Source organism: Manacus candei, unplaced genomic scaffold (genome assembly GCF_025592945.1).
Source record: "Manacus candei isolate 608988 ecotype Guabito, Panama unplaced genomic scaffold, ASM2559294v1 h1tg000025l, whole genome shotgun sequence".
In the NCBI taxonomy this organism is placed as follows: Eukaryota; Metazoa; Chordata; class Aves; order Passeriformes; family Pipridae; genus Manacus; species Manacus candei.
In genome coordinates this window covers 11,478,355-11,497,529 of record NW_026138073.1, presented here as the reverse complement: position 1 = coordinate 11,497,529, position 19,175 = coordinate 11,478,355, and the positions used below count along the sequence as shown (strand labels likewise).

At 45.2% G+C, this 19,175-nt stretch overlaps 1 protein-coding gene across 1 annotated transcript; it reads left to right on the top strand.

Moving 5' to 3' along the window:
• TPRA1 (transmembrane protein adipocyte associated 1) lies at positions 1 to 18,034 on the top strand. Its single transcript, XM_051788914.1, has 11 exons — positions 1 to 103; positions 4,301 to 4,503; positions 4,656 to 4,788; positions 7,446 to 7,532; positions 9,091 to 9,163; positions 10,097 to 10,176; positions 11,306 to 11,416; positions 11,834 to 11,894; positions 12,945 to 13,047; positions 13,684 to 13,764; positions 14,752 to 18,034. Exons 2-11 carry the CDS (start codon positions 4,313 to 4,315, stop codon positions 14,984 to 14,986), a joined length of 1,155 nt encoding a protein of 384 aa, XP_051644874.1. The 5' UTR covers positions 1 to 103; positions 4,301 to 4,312; the 3' UTR covers positions 14,987 to 18,034.
• The last annotated feature ends 1,141 nt before the right edge of the window (positions 18,035 to 19,175 follow it).

Below are 19,175 nucleotides of genomic sequence, written 5' to 3'. Positions count from 1 at the left end.
CCGCTCTTGAGCGACGGTCCCCGGCTGAGGGGAGCGGCAGGGCCGGGCCTCGGATGGCGGGGCCGGGGCCCCGGGGCTGAGCGGCGGCGGCGGCGCCGGCCGGGTACGAGCGGGACCAGCGGGGCCAGGGCTGGGGGAGCGGGGCCGGCGGGAGGGGGGTAGCGGGGAGGGACAGGTACCGGGGTGCCGCATATGGGGACCGCGGCCCTCCCGGGGCCTCCCCGTGCCGCCCTACGGCAGGAGCCGCGGGGCAGCTCTGCCCGGCTGAGGGTGCGATGTGACCGCGGCTGTGCCCCGGCTCTGCTTCCCTGGGGAACGGGCAGCGCTTCCCCGCCTGCCCCGAACGAGCTGGCCGCGCGCTGTTGGTTTTCTTGCTGCTTGTGCTCCCGCCTTCCAGGGGAATCAAAACCAAAACAACAAGAATTCTCAGGAGACGCGTTTCTGAAATGCACCCCCTGGACCGGGGTTCTCTGCGTGAGCCTTTTGGCTTGTTGTTGGTACTTCTGCTTTTGGTATTTTGCTTTGGTCGGTATTTGGTGTTGCGGTAGCTTTCTCTTTTAACCTTAGCTCAGAACGGGATGTGAGAATGAAACTGGGAGAAAAAGAGGTGCTGGGCCACTGGGGGAAAATCCTTCTCCTGTGAGTTCTGAGGATGAGATGCAAAATGCAGCTGCTGTGACCAAGAATGAGAGTTGAAGAGCCGTATAAAAAAAGGAAGAGAAGAAAAAACCACTCTTTTTTATTTTTGGGTGTTGGTTTTTTTTTTTTTTTTTTTTATTATTTTTAGCGTTTGGAGTTTTTTTAAAGCATTTTACATTATTGAAGTAACAGTTGTGTTTAAGCAGGGATCTGGTCAGTGTCGTTTTTATTACACAAGTAGAGTGTTGTAAAGGACAACCTTAACCCTGGCATGGTCTGTATTTACAGGACTTTCTGATACTGTTTGCAGAGAGAAAGAAGAGTTTCAGTTTTTTTATTGGCAGCGTGTAATTCACCTTTTTGTGGGTGGGCTTCAAGAGCACAGAGGATTGCCACCAATGTAAGCTCTGAATTTCATTGTACTCCGATACTGTTAGGGTGCCATGAATCAAGGAGCAAAATCCATTGGTGAGATAACATTTCCCTGAAGGTGCAGTGGATCCTTCCCTTGCGCCCTGTCACTGCAACCCACGAGGGTGTTCTTGGTCTAAATGCAGCCTGTCCAGGGCTTGAACTGAGGAATCAGCCCTGGCCAAGTCAGCCTGACTTTGGCTGGAGTGTAGAAAACCATTTTATTTTGTTTGGTGTATAGATCTGCCTGCTGGATGAAAAGGGGAGACCACAACTGCAGCACTGATTTCTTTTCATGCAAAATCTGGATGATTTTGCCCCCATTGAAGGGCTGGGCTGGCTGGGGGGGACAGGGTGTGGTGAGAGAGCTCTTGGATGTGCTTAGCTGACTGGATTTGTTTAGGACTGGACAGAGCAAGGACAGTGTGCTGTAAGGAGCAGTGTGGCTGGGCATGATGAGCCCTAGCTGGATCCTTGCCATCCGCTCCTGGTCCTGTTGCTGTGGGATTTTTCCTGGTGATTTGGACCAGGAATGGGCCAGTTCTCCACATTTTGCTGTAGGCCTTAGCTATTACAGAAGCATGACCACTGTGCTGTCTGGCTGATGACCTTGGCTGCCCTGTCTTATCATGTTGGATGTTCTGTTGCTCTGCTTTGTGTACACTTCATCTGGGGAGGAATACAAGTACCAGGCTGTAGTGAGCAGCCTGGCTGAGAGGTGAGCTTGATTCCTCTTTGCCCTTTGAAACCTCGTGACTGGACTTCTGTTACGTGTGGCCAACTCCTCGCTTTATCAGCAGCTCTCTGCTGTGGTGTGATAGTCGTGGTTTCTAGTGAAAATAATGGAGACTGTTTGTTCTTTTCATAAGAAGTTGTTCTAACATAAATTTCTTACAGCTTTATACTCGAGCTCTTTTCAGTGTGACAGCTAGGTGGAATTCTTTGTCCCAGAAGAGATATTAGGAGGTTGTGATAGTTTACAGTTGGTGATGTTATTCTGCCCATGGTCTGTTAGGTTTTTCTCTACCTTTTCATGCCTTTTTTTTAAAAATTGGGTAGAAATTTTCCTGTGTTGGCAAATGTGATCATACTTGCCGTCACTGCTATTGAGATATAGTGCTGTTTCAGAGGAAGAGAATGGAGCAAAATTATGAAGAGAAAATCCTTCTCAACAGTGTCAATTCAGAGGAGTGAGAAGCTGGAGGGAAGAGAGGACACTTGTAGAAATAAGTCTGGAATGTGAAGGTTGTTTACTGGAACCTCTACTTGAACTAGGATTTTTTGGCCCAGGATTTGCCAAAGGCAAAGCTGATCCTTCCAGGTCTGTGTGTTTATTTACAGTGATGTCTCTCGTGCAGCAGAGCACACCACAGTCACGAAAGGAAATCCCAGCTCAGGGAGTCTCTGTCAGCAAGGATGAATTGAAGGGAGGGTTTGTTGGCTGAGGGTGGTATGATCTCCTTGCCTCTTAGAAAACCTGGGAGGAGTCTCAGCCTCTGAAGAGAAATAAGAGCCCGTGACTGACAATCTTGAGCAATTTGTGGGGAAGGTGCTACTGAACTCCCAAAGCTCAGCAGATGACACGGGGCTCTGCTGATTCCTTCCAACTTGTGAGTCACACAGAACCTCTAAGGGAAAAAACCTTCTGAGCCCTGTCATGGGTCTGTCAGTTTTCACCAGGCAAGCCAGGGCTGAAGTCAAACAGGGAGAATTTTTTTGAGATAAGTCTTGGATTAGTTATAGCACAGACTGCTCGAGTGCTGTCCCTGGCAATGTGCATCTGAGATGTTGGCTGACAGAGATTTATCTTTTTTGAATCTGTGTTGTCTGTGATCACTTAGGGATTGCCAGGAGAGGTGATTGGACCCTGTGTTTGTATTCAGCTGGTAGCTACTCAAGTACCTTCACAGTGAAGATTGCTGCTTTAGGGTGGGAAGAGGAGAGATTTGCACCAGGTGGTACCTTAAATCAGGAGCAGGCTTAGTAAGGTCAATCAGAACAAAACTTTAGTATATACTAACTCCTAATCTAAAGTGTTGTGTGCCATAGTCCACCTAAGCTTCCAAGGCAATTGTAGAACCAACAGAGGGATGAACTGCTGCTGGGGTGATTTCTGCCAATGCCACCAACAAAGACATGGAGCCCATGGAGTTTTATGGATGGCAGAGCAGAGTGTCCCTTTAACTTCTGGAGGGACAGTTAATGTCACAGCAGTGCAGGGCCTTGGAGGATGGACAGATGGTGGAAAAGCTGTGGATATTCTCTTGGGGAGGCCATGCAAAAATGTTTTATCAGGGGAATAGGAAGTTCAGGTGTGTCATCTTTCTGAGAGGCAGGAGAGGTGGAAGGTAGGGCAGGGAAAAGAACAGAGTGCCATGAAATCAGAATCTTCTGATCCCGACCATAGTGCTCTGCTGCCTGAGGGTCTGAGCTTAGGAAACCCACTAGGTAAGGCTGCATCTGAGTCTGGGTTTGTAAACTGCTGATGACAATGCTGATTTGTGTCTGAGAAGGGCAATGTAATTGAGACTGGTGGATGTAAAGAAGCTGAAGAACTTTATGCTAACAGGTGCTGTCTTTTCCCAGCCTTACTGCTCTGCTCAAAACCAGAGTAGTTCTGGTGTCTTGCAGAGGGTTAGGAAAAAAGTGCTGAATCTTGGCTTTTGCCAGTGTTGGGTTTGAAAGATAAAGCCTCTATGCAGTCCCTTTAGGTAGAAGCATGAGAGGCTCTCCCTGCTCTCAGACTGCAGGGTTGGTAACAGCAACAGGTTTTTGGTAAGGACCTTCATCCTTTCTATGTAGCAGTTGAATTCAAATAATTGACTGTAACTTCTTGATCTTGGGAGCTAGAACAATAATGAGTATCCTGGTAAAGCAGGGTTTCTGTCTCCATCTGATGATGCCATGTATTGCTTCTGAGTCTTGATTTCTTCTAGGAATCTGCCAAAGCTCAAAGAATCACAAAAATTAATCCAATGTATTATTACAGCATTTTGAATGCGCTTGTTACTCTGATACAAGACAGTGGTTTTGTACTTTCCACCCTAATGGCTGTGTGCAGAGTAAGGGCAGGTGACCTTTTTATTGTGTAATAGTCTTCCAGATGACGATAATTTGCTGTACCAAGCAGGAAGCAGTTGTGCAGGGGCCTAATGTCAAGGATGTGGTTTTTTACCTCTGACTCACAACTGATTTAATGTTGCTTTCTGTCTTTGCTGTGGTTGTCTTACCTGTGTTTGACCTGGACCAGAGGGAAGACAGGATGTTCCAGTCCATGATGTCTGTGATGAGATTCTCCATGTCTGACAACATCACACATTCAACTTCCCCCGTGACAGCACCGGAGAATGTGACAACCCTGTCCCCGATGACAACGCAGGCAGTCAACGACACGAACATCACTGTGCCACACAAGTGCCTGTTGTTGCTCTATGAGGACATTGGGAAGTCCAGGTGAGTCGGAGGAAATGGGAAAACAGTCTGACCCTGGCCTAGGGTAAGGAACTTTCTTTCTCAGAGTTCAGATGAGAAGGAGCTGGGGCTGGTGCCTTCCCTTCTAGAGGCTGAAGAACAGGAAGAAAACCTATTTTATTTACTTTTTGCAGAGTCCGCTACTGGGATCTTCTGCTCCTGGTTCCCAATGTGCTTTTCTTTATGTTTCTTCTCTGGAAACTGCCCTCTGCCAGGGCCAAAATCCGGGTCACTTCCAGCCCAATCTTCACTACATTCTACATACTAGTGAGTACGATTCTGTGCCTTTGAATTGATGAGTGTTTTTTTTATTACCACTCATGAACAATATCACAAACTAGTGGAGAGAACCTAGACTAGCTCTTGCAGGGATAAAATCTGGTTTTTGTTAAAGGTCTACTACAAGAAGTAGACACAGATTTTTTTTTTTCACTGTTTGAATTCAGCTTTTAATAGATTGTGGGACCACATCTGCTGGATTGGAGTGGATTTTATTCTCCCATGGTGACTTAATTTTTTCTTTTCCTTTTTTCTTCCTTTGTTACTTTCATGTCTTGGAATCCAGTGTCTTATGCTTATGTCATAAATGCAGCTGAGACCCTACCTGAATGTATTCAAAAGTGTAATTCAGAAGCTTTATCACAGGTGCTTTTTGCCATCCTGGCTTGGCTCAGTGTGCTTGCTCTTCCTCAGTGACTTCAGTACAGATTGTGAAGTGAATGTGTGTTTGAATTGGGTTAGATGGAGGCATCTTTCTCTAGGTACAGGGACTGGCATGGCAAAACCTAAGAAGCTCAAAACCAAATCTGAGCTAGTAGCCTCAACTGAATCTTTGGTGGGAAGTCTTGTTAGCTCTTTCAGGCCAGAAGTATGGGTACTGGGCTTGTGCACAGTTTTGGATAACCAGGTATACACACAAATGTTTCAACCTTTTAAAAATATTACCAGCCTTTTCCAGTCTGAATTTAAGTCTTCTGTCATGTTTCCAGTAATACACATGGTCAGTAGGAGTTTGTGCCAAAGGCTTTGAAAAGCAAAACTCTTGATAAACCAAAGGGAAGAAAAGAGAACTGACTTAATACTGTTGCCTTTTTAAAAATGAAGTGAGAAACAAAGTGCTGAAACAGCTGGTTGTGTTTTAACCTCAGCCAGCAACTCAGCCCCAGGCAGCCACTTGCTCACTCCCCTCTGGTTGGACAGGGGAGAGAATCAGAAGAGTAGAAGTGAGAAGTGGAATTTCATGGGTTGAAATAAAGACAGTTTAATAAGTAAAGCAAATGCCACGTACACAGGGAAAGCAAAACAAGGCATTCATTCACCCCTTCCATGGGCAGGCAGGTGTTCAGCCATGCCCAGGAAAGCTGGGCTCCATCACATGTAATGGTTACTGGGGAAGACAAACACCATTAGTCTGAAAGTCCCTTCCTTCCTCCTTCTTCCTGGCTTTACGTGCTGAACATGATGCCATGTGGTGTGGGATATCCTTGGGGTCAGTTGGGGTCACCTGTCCCAGCTGTCCTCTCTTAACTTCTTGTGCACTCCCAGCCAGCTCGCTGGTGGGGTGGGTTGAGAGGCAGACTCTGTAATTGCTGCTCAGCAGTAGCAAAAACATCCCTGCGTTATCAACACAGTCTCCAGCACAAATCCAAAACGCAGTCCCATACCAGGTACTGAAAAGGCAGTTCACTTTCTCCCAGCCAAACCCAGCACACAGTGTGAGAGGAAAATGCTTTCATTCAGTTTGATCTTCTGGAGCATGTTATTGGGAAATGAGGATGGAAGTGTGTTCTGTGAGGATTTCCTTTCGGTTGGCTGTTTGGCATGTCCTGAAGGAATGCTTTCCTGTGAAGTCAGTGATTAATGTTAACAGATTTGGAAGGGTCTCTACCTGCTTAAAGAGGAAACAAAAAGGGTGTGTTCCTCTCCAATGAGTTGTTGCTGCTCTAGAACACCATTATATTCAGGGATCCTTCTTTTTTGTCAGTCTCTTGTCACAGTGTTTTCCACTGCAGGAGGGATTGTTGTTGTACTCTTCTTTCATGCCTTTTCCATCCCTCTTCCATTAAGGCAGAGATACTCAGCTGTAGGTAACTTATTGGTCATTTCCATTCTCTAGCCAGCTTAGAATCAGCTTGGACTCTTGGTTCCCTGATAGATTTAGCTGTCTTATATCTGCACTGTTAGGATCAGCCTGTGGCTCAGAGAATTTTATCTGGAAAAATCTGATTTTTTTGGAGGATAAGTCTGCACAGCAGAGGGTGGATGTATCCAACTGAGCTTTTAATTGTGTAGTATGACTGGGACAGCACAGGGGTTGGTAAATGAGCCTTGCTGAGCTGTCATGCTTAAATGTTATATGAGGTGACTTGGGTATCTCTGTTGTACAGTGCAGCAGGGTAAGATGTTTTTAAGCTATTGGCTACAGGTGACCTTTCCTCTGCATTCCTGAGCATTGTCAGTGTGGAGTGAGAGAACTGCAGGTTTTAGTTTGGTCACAGATCTGATGTGTGGTAGCTGGTGTTGAGTGGCTTCTGTTATCTGATGTGATTGATTTAGTCAGACATACCAATCATTTGATCTTGTAATTTGGAGGGATATGTTTTGTATCTTCTTTTTTCTCCTTCCCTGCCCCGGTGGAGTGAAGGGTGGGAAGACTGTAAAGATATGGTTGTAAGGACTGGGTGAGAACAATTCAGAGCTTAGTCTGACAGTTGAGGCAATTTGTTCCTTCCTAAATTCTAAGTCAGCACTCCTATATCTAACAAGTCTGAGGAATCTTTTTCAGGAAATTAACCGTAGTCTCTCCTAGTACACATTATCAGGTTGGAAAGCTGACCTGCAAATGGTATTCCAGAAGGGTTTCTGGTCACTACTGCATATGTACCTTTTGACATGAGCTCGCTTTTGTTATCTTTTTTTTGCAGGTATTTGTGGTGGCTTTAGTTGGTATTGCCCGTGCTGTTGTCTCCATGACTGTGAGTGCCTCTGATGCTGCCACAGTTGCTGACAAGGTAGGTGCAACGCTGACTTTAGAGGCTCTGCTTTGCGCAGTTCTAACCACAACAATCTGCTCTGGCTTCCCTCTTGTGTGCATACAAGAAGAATGTGGTTTTTTTGCAGTATTCATGGCTATGTGTACTATGGAATCCTGTTCTAATAACTGCACCTAAATCATCACAACATCCAGGGCTGTAAAACAATGGATTTCCTAAAATAGGTGCACAAATAGTGGCAGCCAAAGTTTCCTGTTGCAGGGGTGAAACGATTCTGCTTTGCAAGTGGTAAATATTCAGATACATTAGTGAATAGGCAAGACCTGGTCTTTGTTACTCTTGCATTATTCAAGTGACTCTTTGAAAATGTTTAATTTTTTTGTATTGAATGCAAATAAAACTGAATTCCCTTTTGACACTGACACCTGAATGTCCTTGCAGACGCTGAGCACAGGATGAACCCTTAGCAAACAGGAAATAGCTTTGTATGTGCTGTTACTTTGTAGTCATTTGACTTGTAGGAAAATAGTGCTTAAACCATAAAGCTCTGCAGTTCTTGAACTGTTAGAGAAAGAGGAACCATCCACACCGTACAGGTCATTGGCTTTATTCTCTGGGGTCTCTGTGATTCTCTCGCTTTTCCCTTTAATGTTACCTGTCAAAGCATTGTGAAGTGCTGCTTGTGGTAAGTGGCTGGATGTTTGTAGCATTTTCATTCACCTCCATTGAACAGATGTAGGTCCAGGACTTGAATAATGAAGAAGAGGTGGGAAAGTGCTTTTCTTCAGCTCTGGTGCTGCTGATAAGTGCACCTTGCTGGGAAGCAAGACACATACTCTGTCAGTTTTTCCTGTAAACATGGGTTTTGTCCTGTCCATTGTGTGTTCTCACATATATATACACACACAGCGTATTTGCTGAGATTAGAAGTGTCTCATCAAATGCCTCTTAAAATATTATGTATCTTCCAGAGAGGGTACTGTTCAGCATTCAGAGGAAAAGGATTAACAAGCCAGAATCTGCATTCTTGTTCTAGATTTGACACTGATTTATTGCATGACTCCCTGGAAAGTTGCCTCACCTGCTGTTTTATTAGTCTTGTTTCACCAAATAAAACATGAGACTGCAAATAACAAGGTGGAAAAGGAGGGATAGGATTGAATATGCTTTAGATTTTAGAATTAGTAGCTTTTTAAGAGGAAGAATACAGAGTTTGTTCAGGCATATTCGCTACTTTAAGAACTTCTGAGGTCGTCATGGGTTTGTGCTCCTTGGGAGCACAGCAGAAAGAACACATCTGAGACAAGTGACAGATCCTCAGCTGGGGCAAACTGTGGCCACTTCCTCTCTCTGTTGACTTGCTCTTTGCTTGCTCCCACCCAAGTGTTCTGTTTCACAGGCATGAACAGGACTTGCAACAAGCATGTGATCAGTATCCCTATAAAGCATGAGGAGGGCTTGTGGAAGTGACCTGCTCCATTCAGAGGCTGCCATCCCTTGGAGTTTTGCTGTATTAACTTCTAAATGGTTCCTGGCTCCATCTAACCATGTTTGTCTGGTTTCTGTTATCCATCAGATCCTGTGGGAGATCACAAGGTTCTTCCTTCTGGCGATTGAGCTGAGTGTGGTGATTCTAGGCCTTGCCTTTGGTACGTGTCAGGAGGTTTTCGAGTGCTTTGAATGTTTTCTATTCCCTTTCTTTCCACAGAGGCTGCATCTATAAGTTCATGGAGATGCTGATTCTATAAAGCAAAGAAACTTTAGAATAAATACAAAGGACAGAGTGGGGAGTTTTAGTTAGAAGTGGTTGAGAGCCTGATTATATCTACAGATTTATGGCTTGTGTGATTGAAAGATTTATATGTGCTTTGTTTGTCCTGCATGCATATGCTGAGAGAGTGCATAGCTTAGGTAAATAAGTCTTATGCCAAGATCAACAGTCTGATCTTTACTTCAACCACATTTTAGTTAAGATGGTTCCTTTGGGGTCCCATCTATCCCCTCTATTGCATCCTTGGTTGGTTTGATTCCATCCTGGCTTCATTCAAATGCTTTAACTGTACCTGCAATCTGTAATTCTACTTCTTTCAGTTGTGCAACTAAAAATGCCTCTTCCTGTGCATCAGAGGTAGAAGAGAGGGATTGGAATGTGGGTTACTGCTAGTGGGACACCTGAGCAGTAACCTTTTCATCTTCTGAGGAACTTCTGGAGTTTACCTGCTCCAGCATATTCGAGTTAGATTTCTCTAACTCAGACTCCCATCAACTCTTTTTCCTGAGAAGAAGCTTTACAATATCTCAGTGTATATTGTAGTCATTCTTGAATTTTTTTTTTCTAACCCCAGCAAAAAGACTTAGTCCTTTTCTCTATATTATTGTGGACAGGAGGAAAGCAAGTTAAAATCTCTTGTTTTATAAATATTATTTAGTCTGTAAAAGGCTCAACTCTCCAAACAGGGTTAAGTGAACTTTTACCTTCCCTTGAAGGCCTCTGCAAATACAAGTATTGGTTCTGAAAAAAACCTGATTTTAACCAGTGTTGGGGTTACATCCTGAGTCACTTCTGTACTCCTTAATTACAGGTCACCTGGAGAGCAAGTCAAGTGTGAAACGTGTACTGGCAATCACTACTGTGCTGTCTCTGGCATATTCTGTCACCCAGGTGAGTATGTTGGAGCAGAAGGATTAGTCTTTGCAAAAGAGGGGACTTTCCTTGAAGAGTAAGCAGTTAAGTGTGTGACTCCTATCTGGAAGTGGCAGCTTTGCTCTCTGGATGAGGTTTTGGAGGAAAATGGCATGCTTGTGGCAATGTATAAGCAGATGGTATCTGCTTGTCCTCTTTACTGCGTGAATAGTTCAGCCAAGGTGAAGAAATAAGATGAGGTTTACATGGATTGCCTTGTTTAGTGAACCTTGGAACAGGAGTGAGGTTTTCCACATCTGAGCCACAAGTTGTGAGTCTGCCCTCAAGGGCCATGAAAACTAGATGGAGGAACCTGAGGTGTGCTTGCCAGGTAAGGGCACTGCAGTAGCCTCTTGTCTGCTGACTCTTTGAGAGCTGAGAGCTCTTGCTACTCTTCAAACTAGCAGCTGGCTTGCTAGCTCAGTCTATTAGTCATGTCTTCATGTGTCTGAACAATGCAATCTGTGTCTGGGTTTATTCTCCTCCCTTTGGCAGTGGTCAGCCCTGTGTCCCTATGCTCGGGGCAGCCCCAGAATAACACACAGATCTTTGTTCTGTGACGAGGCTCTTGCCTGCGCAGGCCGTGAGCTGATCATTACCACATGATAAAGCTGGAGGAGCCTCATTAAATATCAAGTGTTCGAGCTATATCTGGGTTCAGTAGTGCTTACAAGCACTTTTCACTCTCTGAGTGGTGGCTTCTATTCATGCTATTTTCAGAAATTTATGTGAGTGAGACAGTATCCTTTCCCAAGTTGTCTGTGTTCTGGATATTTCAACAGAAGGGTCTACTCTCAAGATAGAAATGGAGCTCTCAGCCTATTTCAGACGGACAACTGCTTGCAGCCCCCATCCACTCAGTCTCCTGGAATGTCATTGATACCAGTTTCCTTCAGATGCAGATTCCTGCCATTTTCCCCCCCCTCACTTCTTGTCTTCAGTTTCTTCCTCTTCTGTGTGAGCTTAACTTGGTCTAAGCTGGGCAATGGTTGGGTCCTGGGGGGCAGACCAGCTGTTGTCTGAACTTCTTTAAACAGTGTCCCTTGTCCAGACATGCATTTCAGTGAAGATACTGTAACAGAATCATTTGGTGCCACTTCTCTCCTAGGGCACCCTGGAAATCCTGTACCCTGATGCCCACCTCTCAGCAGAAGACTTCAACATCTATGGCCATGGAGGGAGACACTTTTGGCTTGCCAGCTCCTGTTTCTTCTTTCTGGTACTGGGAATGTGTTATGCACTGTGACAGCTGCTTTGTGTTTTCTAAATGGAGCAAGGAGGGTGATTTGTGTACAGTAATGCCCTGCTCCCCCTCCTGCCTCATACAGCGCAGCATTGATGCTTCTCATGTGGTAGGAAAGCTGAGGCAATAAAGTGCAGTGAGAGTGCTATAAGCTGGGGCAGCTAAATTACAGCTTAGATGTTCTTCCCTCCCCTGTTTGTCAGTGACCAGCAGTTTTGTGCTGATAAGGGTGAGCTGTGGGGCCTTCACATCTGCATGGGGTTAAATATCAGGGGGTTTGTGCCTCTGCCCTGAGACATCTAGGGAGTGCGTGATACCATAGACCATCCCTGCAAAGATTGCTGAGTTCAGTTGCCAAACAGCCTTGGAACTGTTAGTTCTTTGTCTCAACAGGTCTATTCCTTGGTGGTGATTCTTCCAAAAACTCCTCTGAAAGACCGGATTTCTTTGCCCTGTAAGTAACTGTAGTGTTTTCCATAGTATAGATGGAGACAGCGCCAGGATAAAGGATAGGTGGGAGTAAAAGGTTCCTGTATGTGTTTGTGCTGCAGATGCATTCCACTGTCTCAGGGTACAGATAACGTAGCAAAGGACCGATAACTTATCCCTGGAAAAAATAGTATGTTGTGCCTTCTGGAGAGCAGAGTAAGAGCAATTACACTGCAACTTCAGTAGCTAAACAACTACATTAAGAAAACAAGACCTACTGCTCAGTTAATGATACAGGTGTAATGTAAATATATAATCTTCTGAGAGACCTAAGAAAGGACTTCTTAATAACAGCTTCCTTTGAAATGCATACATGATATTAAAGTGTGCATGCTGGTCATTCCCTGGGAAGGAAAGGCTCAATGGGAGCTACTCAATAATCTTTATCTGGGCTTTTACTTTATTATGATGCTTCTTTTTTTTTCCCCCTTTTGTTATGGTTGCAGAATATCTGCAATCCTTGAACAGAGTTGTTAGTAAGGTGTTTGCATTGAGCTCTTCTCTCTCTAACTAGTCTTGGCATCTATGTGTGGGTACCCTGAGGGAGGGGGTATGTATGGCACAGGCACAGGTTCTGGGCCTGATCTACCTAGTGTCCAGAATGCCCTGCTGCTCCTGTTGGGGTCTCCTGAGCAATTTTATTAGTGTTTTGTGTTGGAAGGGCACAGTTTCTAACTCAGCTGGGTTTTTTTGTTTGTTTTTCTTGCATTTAATTATGTGACTGACACTGGTTCCAGATGCTTGCCAATTAAATCTTTGCATGTGTTGCCATAACCGTATGTTTTCAAAACCCATCTTATGAGTGTATACACGTGCAGGAGGCTATGGTTTAGTCCACTAAACCACCATCAATCCTGCTGGCACGGGACAGGGAAATACAGTCTTAATTCTTCAGGAGTTCTTAAAGAGACAAGTGGTGAGATGCTTGTGTTGGGTTTGGCATCTCCGTCAAACAGATTTGCATTGGGCTGGTGTTTGGGGTTGAGCTTCATCTGTGTCCATGTCTTTCCCACAGCCCGGAAGAGTTTTTATATTTATGCTACCATCCTGGCACTGCTGAACCTGGTGCAGGGCCTGGGCAGTGCCCTCCTCTGTGTGGATATCATAGAAGGACTGTGGTATGTATGTTGGGGGAGGAGGTCTGCATCCCTGTATCTTGTGTTGCTTTTGAGTGTCCTTCAGCACTGCCTCTCCCAAGAAAACAAAGCTGTGCTGTGTTCCTAAGAAGGAATAAACCTGTTGGTTCTGTTTTGTGCCAAATCACCTTAAGTGGTCAGGAAACTCAGAGTGGAGAGGTTGTGGAACTTCATGTGCTGCAGTGGTCTCGAGGTGATGAGTGAGAGTAATAGCTTATATCCACTGATGTCTGGCCATTGGCTCACATTTAATAGGTAATAAGGGAGTAAATAGTCTGTTTGCTAGAAATATGGAGACACCCTTATTCATACTTGGGGTCTTGTTCTTGCAGGGATCAGTGTCATGTCTGCAGGTCAAAATTGGGAGCACTTGAGACTGCTCTTGGTCAGACCCTGGGTTTTGTCATGGTTCCCTCTGAGTGTATAGGAGCAGTGACAGATTCTGATGACAATATCTGATACTTTGCATCAGTTTAAATTTGTTTAGCACAAGACTTTTTATGTTCTCTGGACACTCTAGAGGGAAATTGGATCATTCTGGGGGAATGTGGCTGGTGTTAGCCAGCTGTATTATGCTTGAATGCTAAATCCCTTCATGTTCCCTTTTGCTGTTGACAGCTGTGTTGATGCTACCACGTTCCTTTACTTCAGCTTTTTTGCACCTCTCATCTATGTGGCATTCCTGAAAGGCTTCTTTGGGTAAGTAACCAGGAACAGGAGTTTAGAGGGTATATACTGTCATTTAATTGTTTTGCACACAAGTTTTCTCCATCTGTACAATAAAGACAGCAACTACAATGCCAGTTGGAGAAGCAGTTTTAATTTCTGCCCTTGAAGATTTCTGAGGATCACTTCTTCAGCCTTGGCATCCCCTGTAGTACGAAGTTTTTCTGCTGAAGTTGGTAGCTGAATGGTTAGTGACGGATTAAGTCCTGGAAGGTTAAATGGTCTTCCGGTTGGGTTTTGGGATAGTTTTGTAGAAAGGATCTGGGGGTCAGGTAGCTCTTTGACTGCAAGGTCTCTGTGATGGGCCCGAGAGTCACCAGTGAGAAGCCCTGGGAAGGGCGATTCCTGGGCCGGGGTTGCCGTCTTGTGGCCACTCACGGGAAATGCACCTTGGTCAGAAAACCCGAGTGGTTTAGCGCAGGCTTGTCCATAAGCACGAAACAGCAGGCTTTAAAAATAACTGAGAACGGAAAGTACTTTTAAAATCTAAAAATGAACCTCTACTTCCTTTTGAATAGAAGGGAACACTGTCTGGAGTTAGAGGTAGAAACTGGTGATCCACAGTGTTTGTATTTTGGTTTTCCTGGTGTGCACAGATGGAACTTGAGGTGGCCTCCTATTCTGACTCCTTTTAGTGTCAGTAGCCAAGCTGCTGTTGAGTCCAGTAGTGTTTGAATGCTTTTGCCCTCAGTAATTGAAAACTCTCAAAGATGAGGACACTTTTCCCACAGCAGAGTCAGGATTCTGCCATTTTTATTTCACTTAGGTCTTCATCCAAAGCTTTGTTTAGCAGTACTCTATGGCAGTTACTCTGCCATAAATATCTATGCTGAAAGCTCATGTGAGGAGTGTTTAGGGTCTGAATGCCCAATTTCTTAATACTGCTGAGTTTCAGTTAAGGATAGGTGGCTTTGATACCACGTTGCTTAAACATGCATTTTAAATCTTTAATCACTCCAGGTCTGAACCGAAGATCCTTTTCTCCTACAAATGTCAGGTGGATGAACCTGAGGATGTGGATGTGCACCTACCCCACCCTTATGCTGTTGCCAAGAAGGAAGGAATGGATTCTGCGTTCTACTCAAGCACTCAGATTGACACCACAGCCTACCTGGATGACGTGGCCTCCATGCCATACCACGTGGGCAGCATCAACAGCATAGACAGTGACCGCTGGAAAGCCATCAATGCCTGAGGCAGGGCACCTGCTTCACATGATTGTCTCATTCCTTTCCTTCCAAACTCCCTGATACCACAGCTGTCCACTGGAAATCTGTCCTTGGCTATCTGCCATGGCTTTCTTCTTTTCCTTAGGATTTCCAAAACCTATTGTGGAACTAAGTTGGCAGCCCAAACCCTTTTGGAAAGAACATTTTCTCTTGCTACCTGAGAACAGTTTTGTTCATACTCCTGTAAACACTGAACTTCCCTGATCCTCTGTGTTCCAGATGTGAATATGATTCAGAAGACAGCCCTGGCTGGCACCTCTTCCTTTTCAGTGACTGAAAGCACTTGTCTGCCAATAAGGGGGATGTTGTTTAGGGATGAGGGTGTTGATTTGACTGCTGTATTGTACATATATAGAAAGAGTTTGATGGTTGAAACCAAAGATGGTCTTCCTGGGCTTTTTCAGGCAGCATGACTGCCTGTGTCCTGCCATAATGCAACAACACAGGTGATGATAGCAGTGTCTGAAGAGGGAAACTGATCCCTGGGGCTCATCCCTGGTTGCAGCTAACGCTGGTGAAAATCGTGAATTGAAGTTGCTAGTGGTTAAAAGGAGTGTTCTGAGTGCGTGGGCAAAGAGAGGTATGAAGAGGAATGAACTGTTCCCTGTGCCTGGGGAGCATTTGGGGGAGGCTGGTAGCTCACAGCATGGATGTGAAGTGACTGAACAGTAGGGAGACAGAAGGACAGACAGTGCTGCTGTCTAGCTGAGCTGAAGGAGCTGTGAAACAGTCTGTGGAGGCTGTGCATTTGAGCTCACAGGAAAATCTAAGTAACAACATTGAGTCAGGGCTGAGTTTCAAGAATAAAACCTGTGACGTAAGTGCATTTGTACCCTGCTTCATGGCTCTGGCAGGGGCCTGGAGATTGCTAGGAAGGAGGAAGCTGACTCTGCAGATGAAGGCTCTAGAGATGTTCAGGTGCTTGAGGCAGAGCAGAAGCCCATGATGAGTCCGAGCTGTCAGTATTTAGTGACTAGAAACTCTCAAACACCTTAGGTGTGCTAGAATCGAACTGGCTGGTGTGCTATGGTGGGAGACAAGTGGGAGGTGGATATGTTTCTTTGGGACTGTCCTCTGATGTTGCTGTTCAGATCCCCAGATTTTTGCTGATCTGAGAAAGTTTTATGGCTTAATATGTTGAAAATACTTATATGCATGTGGAAAGCAGTTAATTTAAAGACTGTTTTTGAACTTCTTATTAACCTCTTCCATGCTGGAAAAGGGACTATCATCTGAGCTGTCTGGCATGCAGTTTCAAGACATGGTGTGTTGCAATGCAGGGATTGTTCATCTGAAAGCTGCATCAGTTTGGTTTCTGGGACATACTGTGTATGAAGATGTGTATTCTCTGGTTTTGGAGGTGCTTTCCTACTTGAGTCCTCTAGGTAGGTGGAGATCTGCTATAAGCAATAGCAACTTTTCTCTAGAGGTGGAAGAAAGAGGGAATTTGAAATACTGGGGACCGTGTGAATCTCTTGCCCCAACTTAGTGCTGTTTATGAAGAATATTGAGGTGAGAGTGGCTGGGAAATTGTCATGCAGGGTGCAGCATGGAGGTGTTAGTTTGGATCATGAGCAGGTAGAGGAAAGCATTTGCTACCAAGTGTTCCCACCATAGGGAAAGAAAACATGGGTAAGAACAAGAAGTTCATATTGGTTGCTAAAACTATGCAGGCCCTTTCCTTATCTTATTTTGTTAATGAGCAATGCAGCCTCTCTGTCTGCCTGTGGACTTTGCCCTGCAGGCCTCTAAGTAGCACTAGCACCTTGAAAACAAACAATGCTTCCCCCACACACTTTTTTGTTTTATTTTATTTTTGATGAAAAAAGGCTTCCATTTGTCTGTGTGTGAGAGTGGAGTTGTCTCCTGTAGGTCACAGCCTTTCACGTTTCCCTTCCATGCAATGACTGTGTAAGGGCTGGACAAACAACTGGCCAAGTCAGCCCTTGCCATGTTAGAGAAGTGTTCCAGGCTCCTCTGTCACTGCTGTCAGTTGGCCTGAGCCACGCTGGACTGCTTGCTCTGAAAGGGATGGATGACATGGTGCCTGAATTGTCCTGCTGCTGCTCCTACTGCTGCTTTACAACACTAATTCCAAGCTGCTGTTCCTTTGAAAGGGTGGGGAAACCTGTAAAGCTTCCCTGGAGTTGGTGGGCCTTGGACAGAGCTAAGAGATCTGAAGGTCTCAAAGCAGTTGGGAAACAAAGGAGCAATGGCTTTTTCATCCCAAGGAGTTTTTGCTGACTTTCAGCATCCTGTCTGAGGACTTATCTGCCCTCCTTGGCGATGTGATATGAAAGCAGGTTATGAATTTGTTGTTTTACCAGCTGACTTCAGTGCTGAAGGATCACCTGTGCTGGTGGTCTACACACCCATCCTGTCCTTTGCTGGCAGGACTTCAGTATTTCTAGAGTGTCCCATATTCTGCTGCTGAGGAGTTTCTGCACTAGGTCATGGACTGACCTTCCCCCTGTTGTATATTTATGTATATATAATGCTTTGGGCCATTTTCAAAGTTCTTGAGCAGAAGAGTGTTATGTGTGTGTGTGGGGGGGTGGTAAAAAGAGAGAAAATATAGAATAAATGTATATTTTTGTTTGTAAAATAAAATTAAGTTTGGCATAATTGGTCATACTTTATTTCTGAAATGAGACGTATTGTGGAGAAAAAATAACTTGCGGATTTAAAAAAAAAAAAATCCTGAACAAATATTGCAGATAATAATGGAATAACATGATGTCCTTTTGTCAGAGATGGATTTTTCTTTCTTGGAAGGCTATTATTAGGCCAGATGATGACTGTGCAGAGGGTGGTCTCCAGATTTAAGTAACTGTCAGTGAAACCTTTGACTCCTCGGTAACTAGGTGTTGCTGTTCCTGGGCATGTCTAGCACTGGGGCCTTTGCTATAGGATATTTTTCTCTGTTGCTTGGGTGAAGCCTTATGTGGAAGTTGGAAATGACTCTTGCTTATTTCTTATTCTAGGCTTTGAAATAAACCCTGTGTGTCAGGACATTTTCTGGCTGCTGGGAGAATGTGATTCTGTGGTTTCATGACAGCTGAGTAACAGCTCGGTGTGCTGGCAGGGGTCAGTACCCTTCAGGTTCTCTTTGATGGCCAGGTGAGCTTCATCTCTGCCTTGGGATTGGGTCATGCCTTTGTGCAATAAGGCCTTTTGTGCAATAAGACCTTTTGGAGCTCCTTCCAGGCTCCCTGGAGAAAGCTGTGGGAGAGCTGCCTTAGGAGGTGCTACTGTTGGAGTTAACTTGGATGGGATCCTCTGCTCCTGTGCAGGTGGAAAGTGTTTGTTATTGTTACAGTACAGCTCCTCTGCCGTTATCACGGCTGCTTCCATGTCAGTGTCCCACAGCTCATGGTCCCTGCTGGGCATCCTTGGGCTCTTGGAGATCGCAGGAAGGCATGGCTGCAGGTGTGATGTGCAGTTTTGTTTGCCTTTGCCTACTCTCCCTCCTGGATCTTTGCCACCTGGCTGGAGTTACACCTGAAAAGGGCCTAAGGAAGGGTGACAGGGTGACAAGTCGTGGAAAGACTTCTGGAGGAGTAATTACTGGTTAAAAACTCACCAGCCTGGAAGAGCAGTGGTGCAGGTCTGTGAAACCCTGAGAGGACAGAGGAGGTGAATAAGGAATGACTGCTTTTCCGGTACAAAAGCTGAGTGCCATCAAGTGGAGTGAGCAGGTGGCAGACAAGAGATGAACAGGAGGCAGGTGAGTGTGTTCTGGGAGGGAGCTTTAGCCAGACCTTTGCTCTTCACTGGCTGTGTGTGGTGCTTCTGTTGTGCAAACAGCTGACACAGTGCCCTTGAATCAAGAAGTCGAGCAATGGGCCGAGTCCTCAGCACACAAGGTACTGCACAAATAACACAAACATCCCCTGCTTCCAGGAATGTGCTCTAGAAGAGGCTTGGATATCTTGGGGGGTAGAGTCCCACCTACTCCCTTAATGCTGGCCAGAGTCCTGTGCTGAGGCAAAGGTGTGGTTGCTACATCAACTGCAGTGAAGAATAACCATTAAACAGTTAAAACTGCTGCCATGCACTACTAGGGAGTAGATAAGTAGTGTGCAGAGTAGATAAGTAGTGTGTTGATGCCAAAGCTTTGTTGACTGGTCTGTATTTCTGGGAATGCAGAAAGCT

Bases quoted from the DNA above. Each gene is read 5' to 3' on its own strand.
- TPRA1 (XM_051788914.1), top strand. From the start codon at position 4,313: ATGTTCCAGTCCATGATGTCTGTGATGAGATTCTCCATGTCTGACAAC. The intron at 4,504-4,655 runs GTGAGTCGGAGG...TACTTTTTGCAG, and splicing joins GAGGACATTGGGAAGTCCAG to AGTCCGCTACTGGGATCTTC. The intron at 13,765-14,751 runs GTAAGTAACCAG...TAATCACTCCAG, and splicing joins TTCCTGAAAGGCTTCTTTGG to GTCTGAACCGAAGATCCTTT.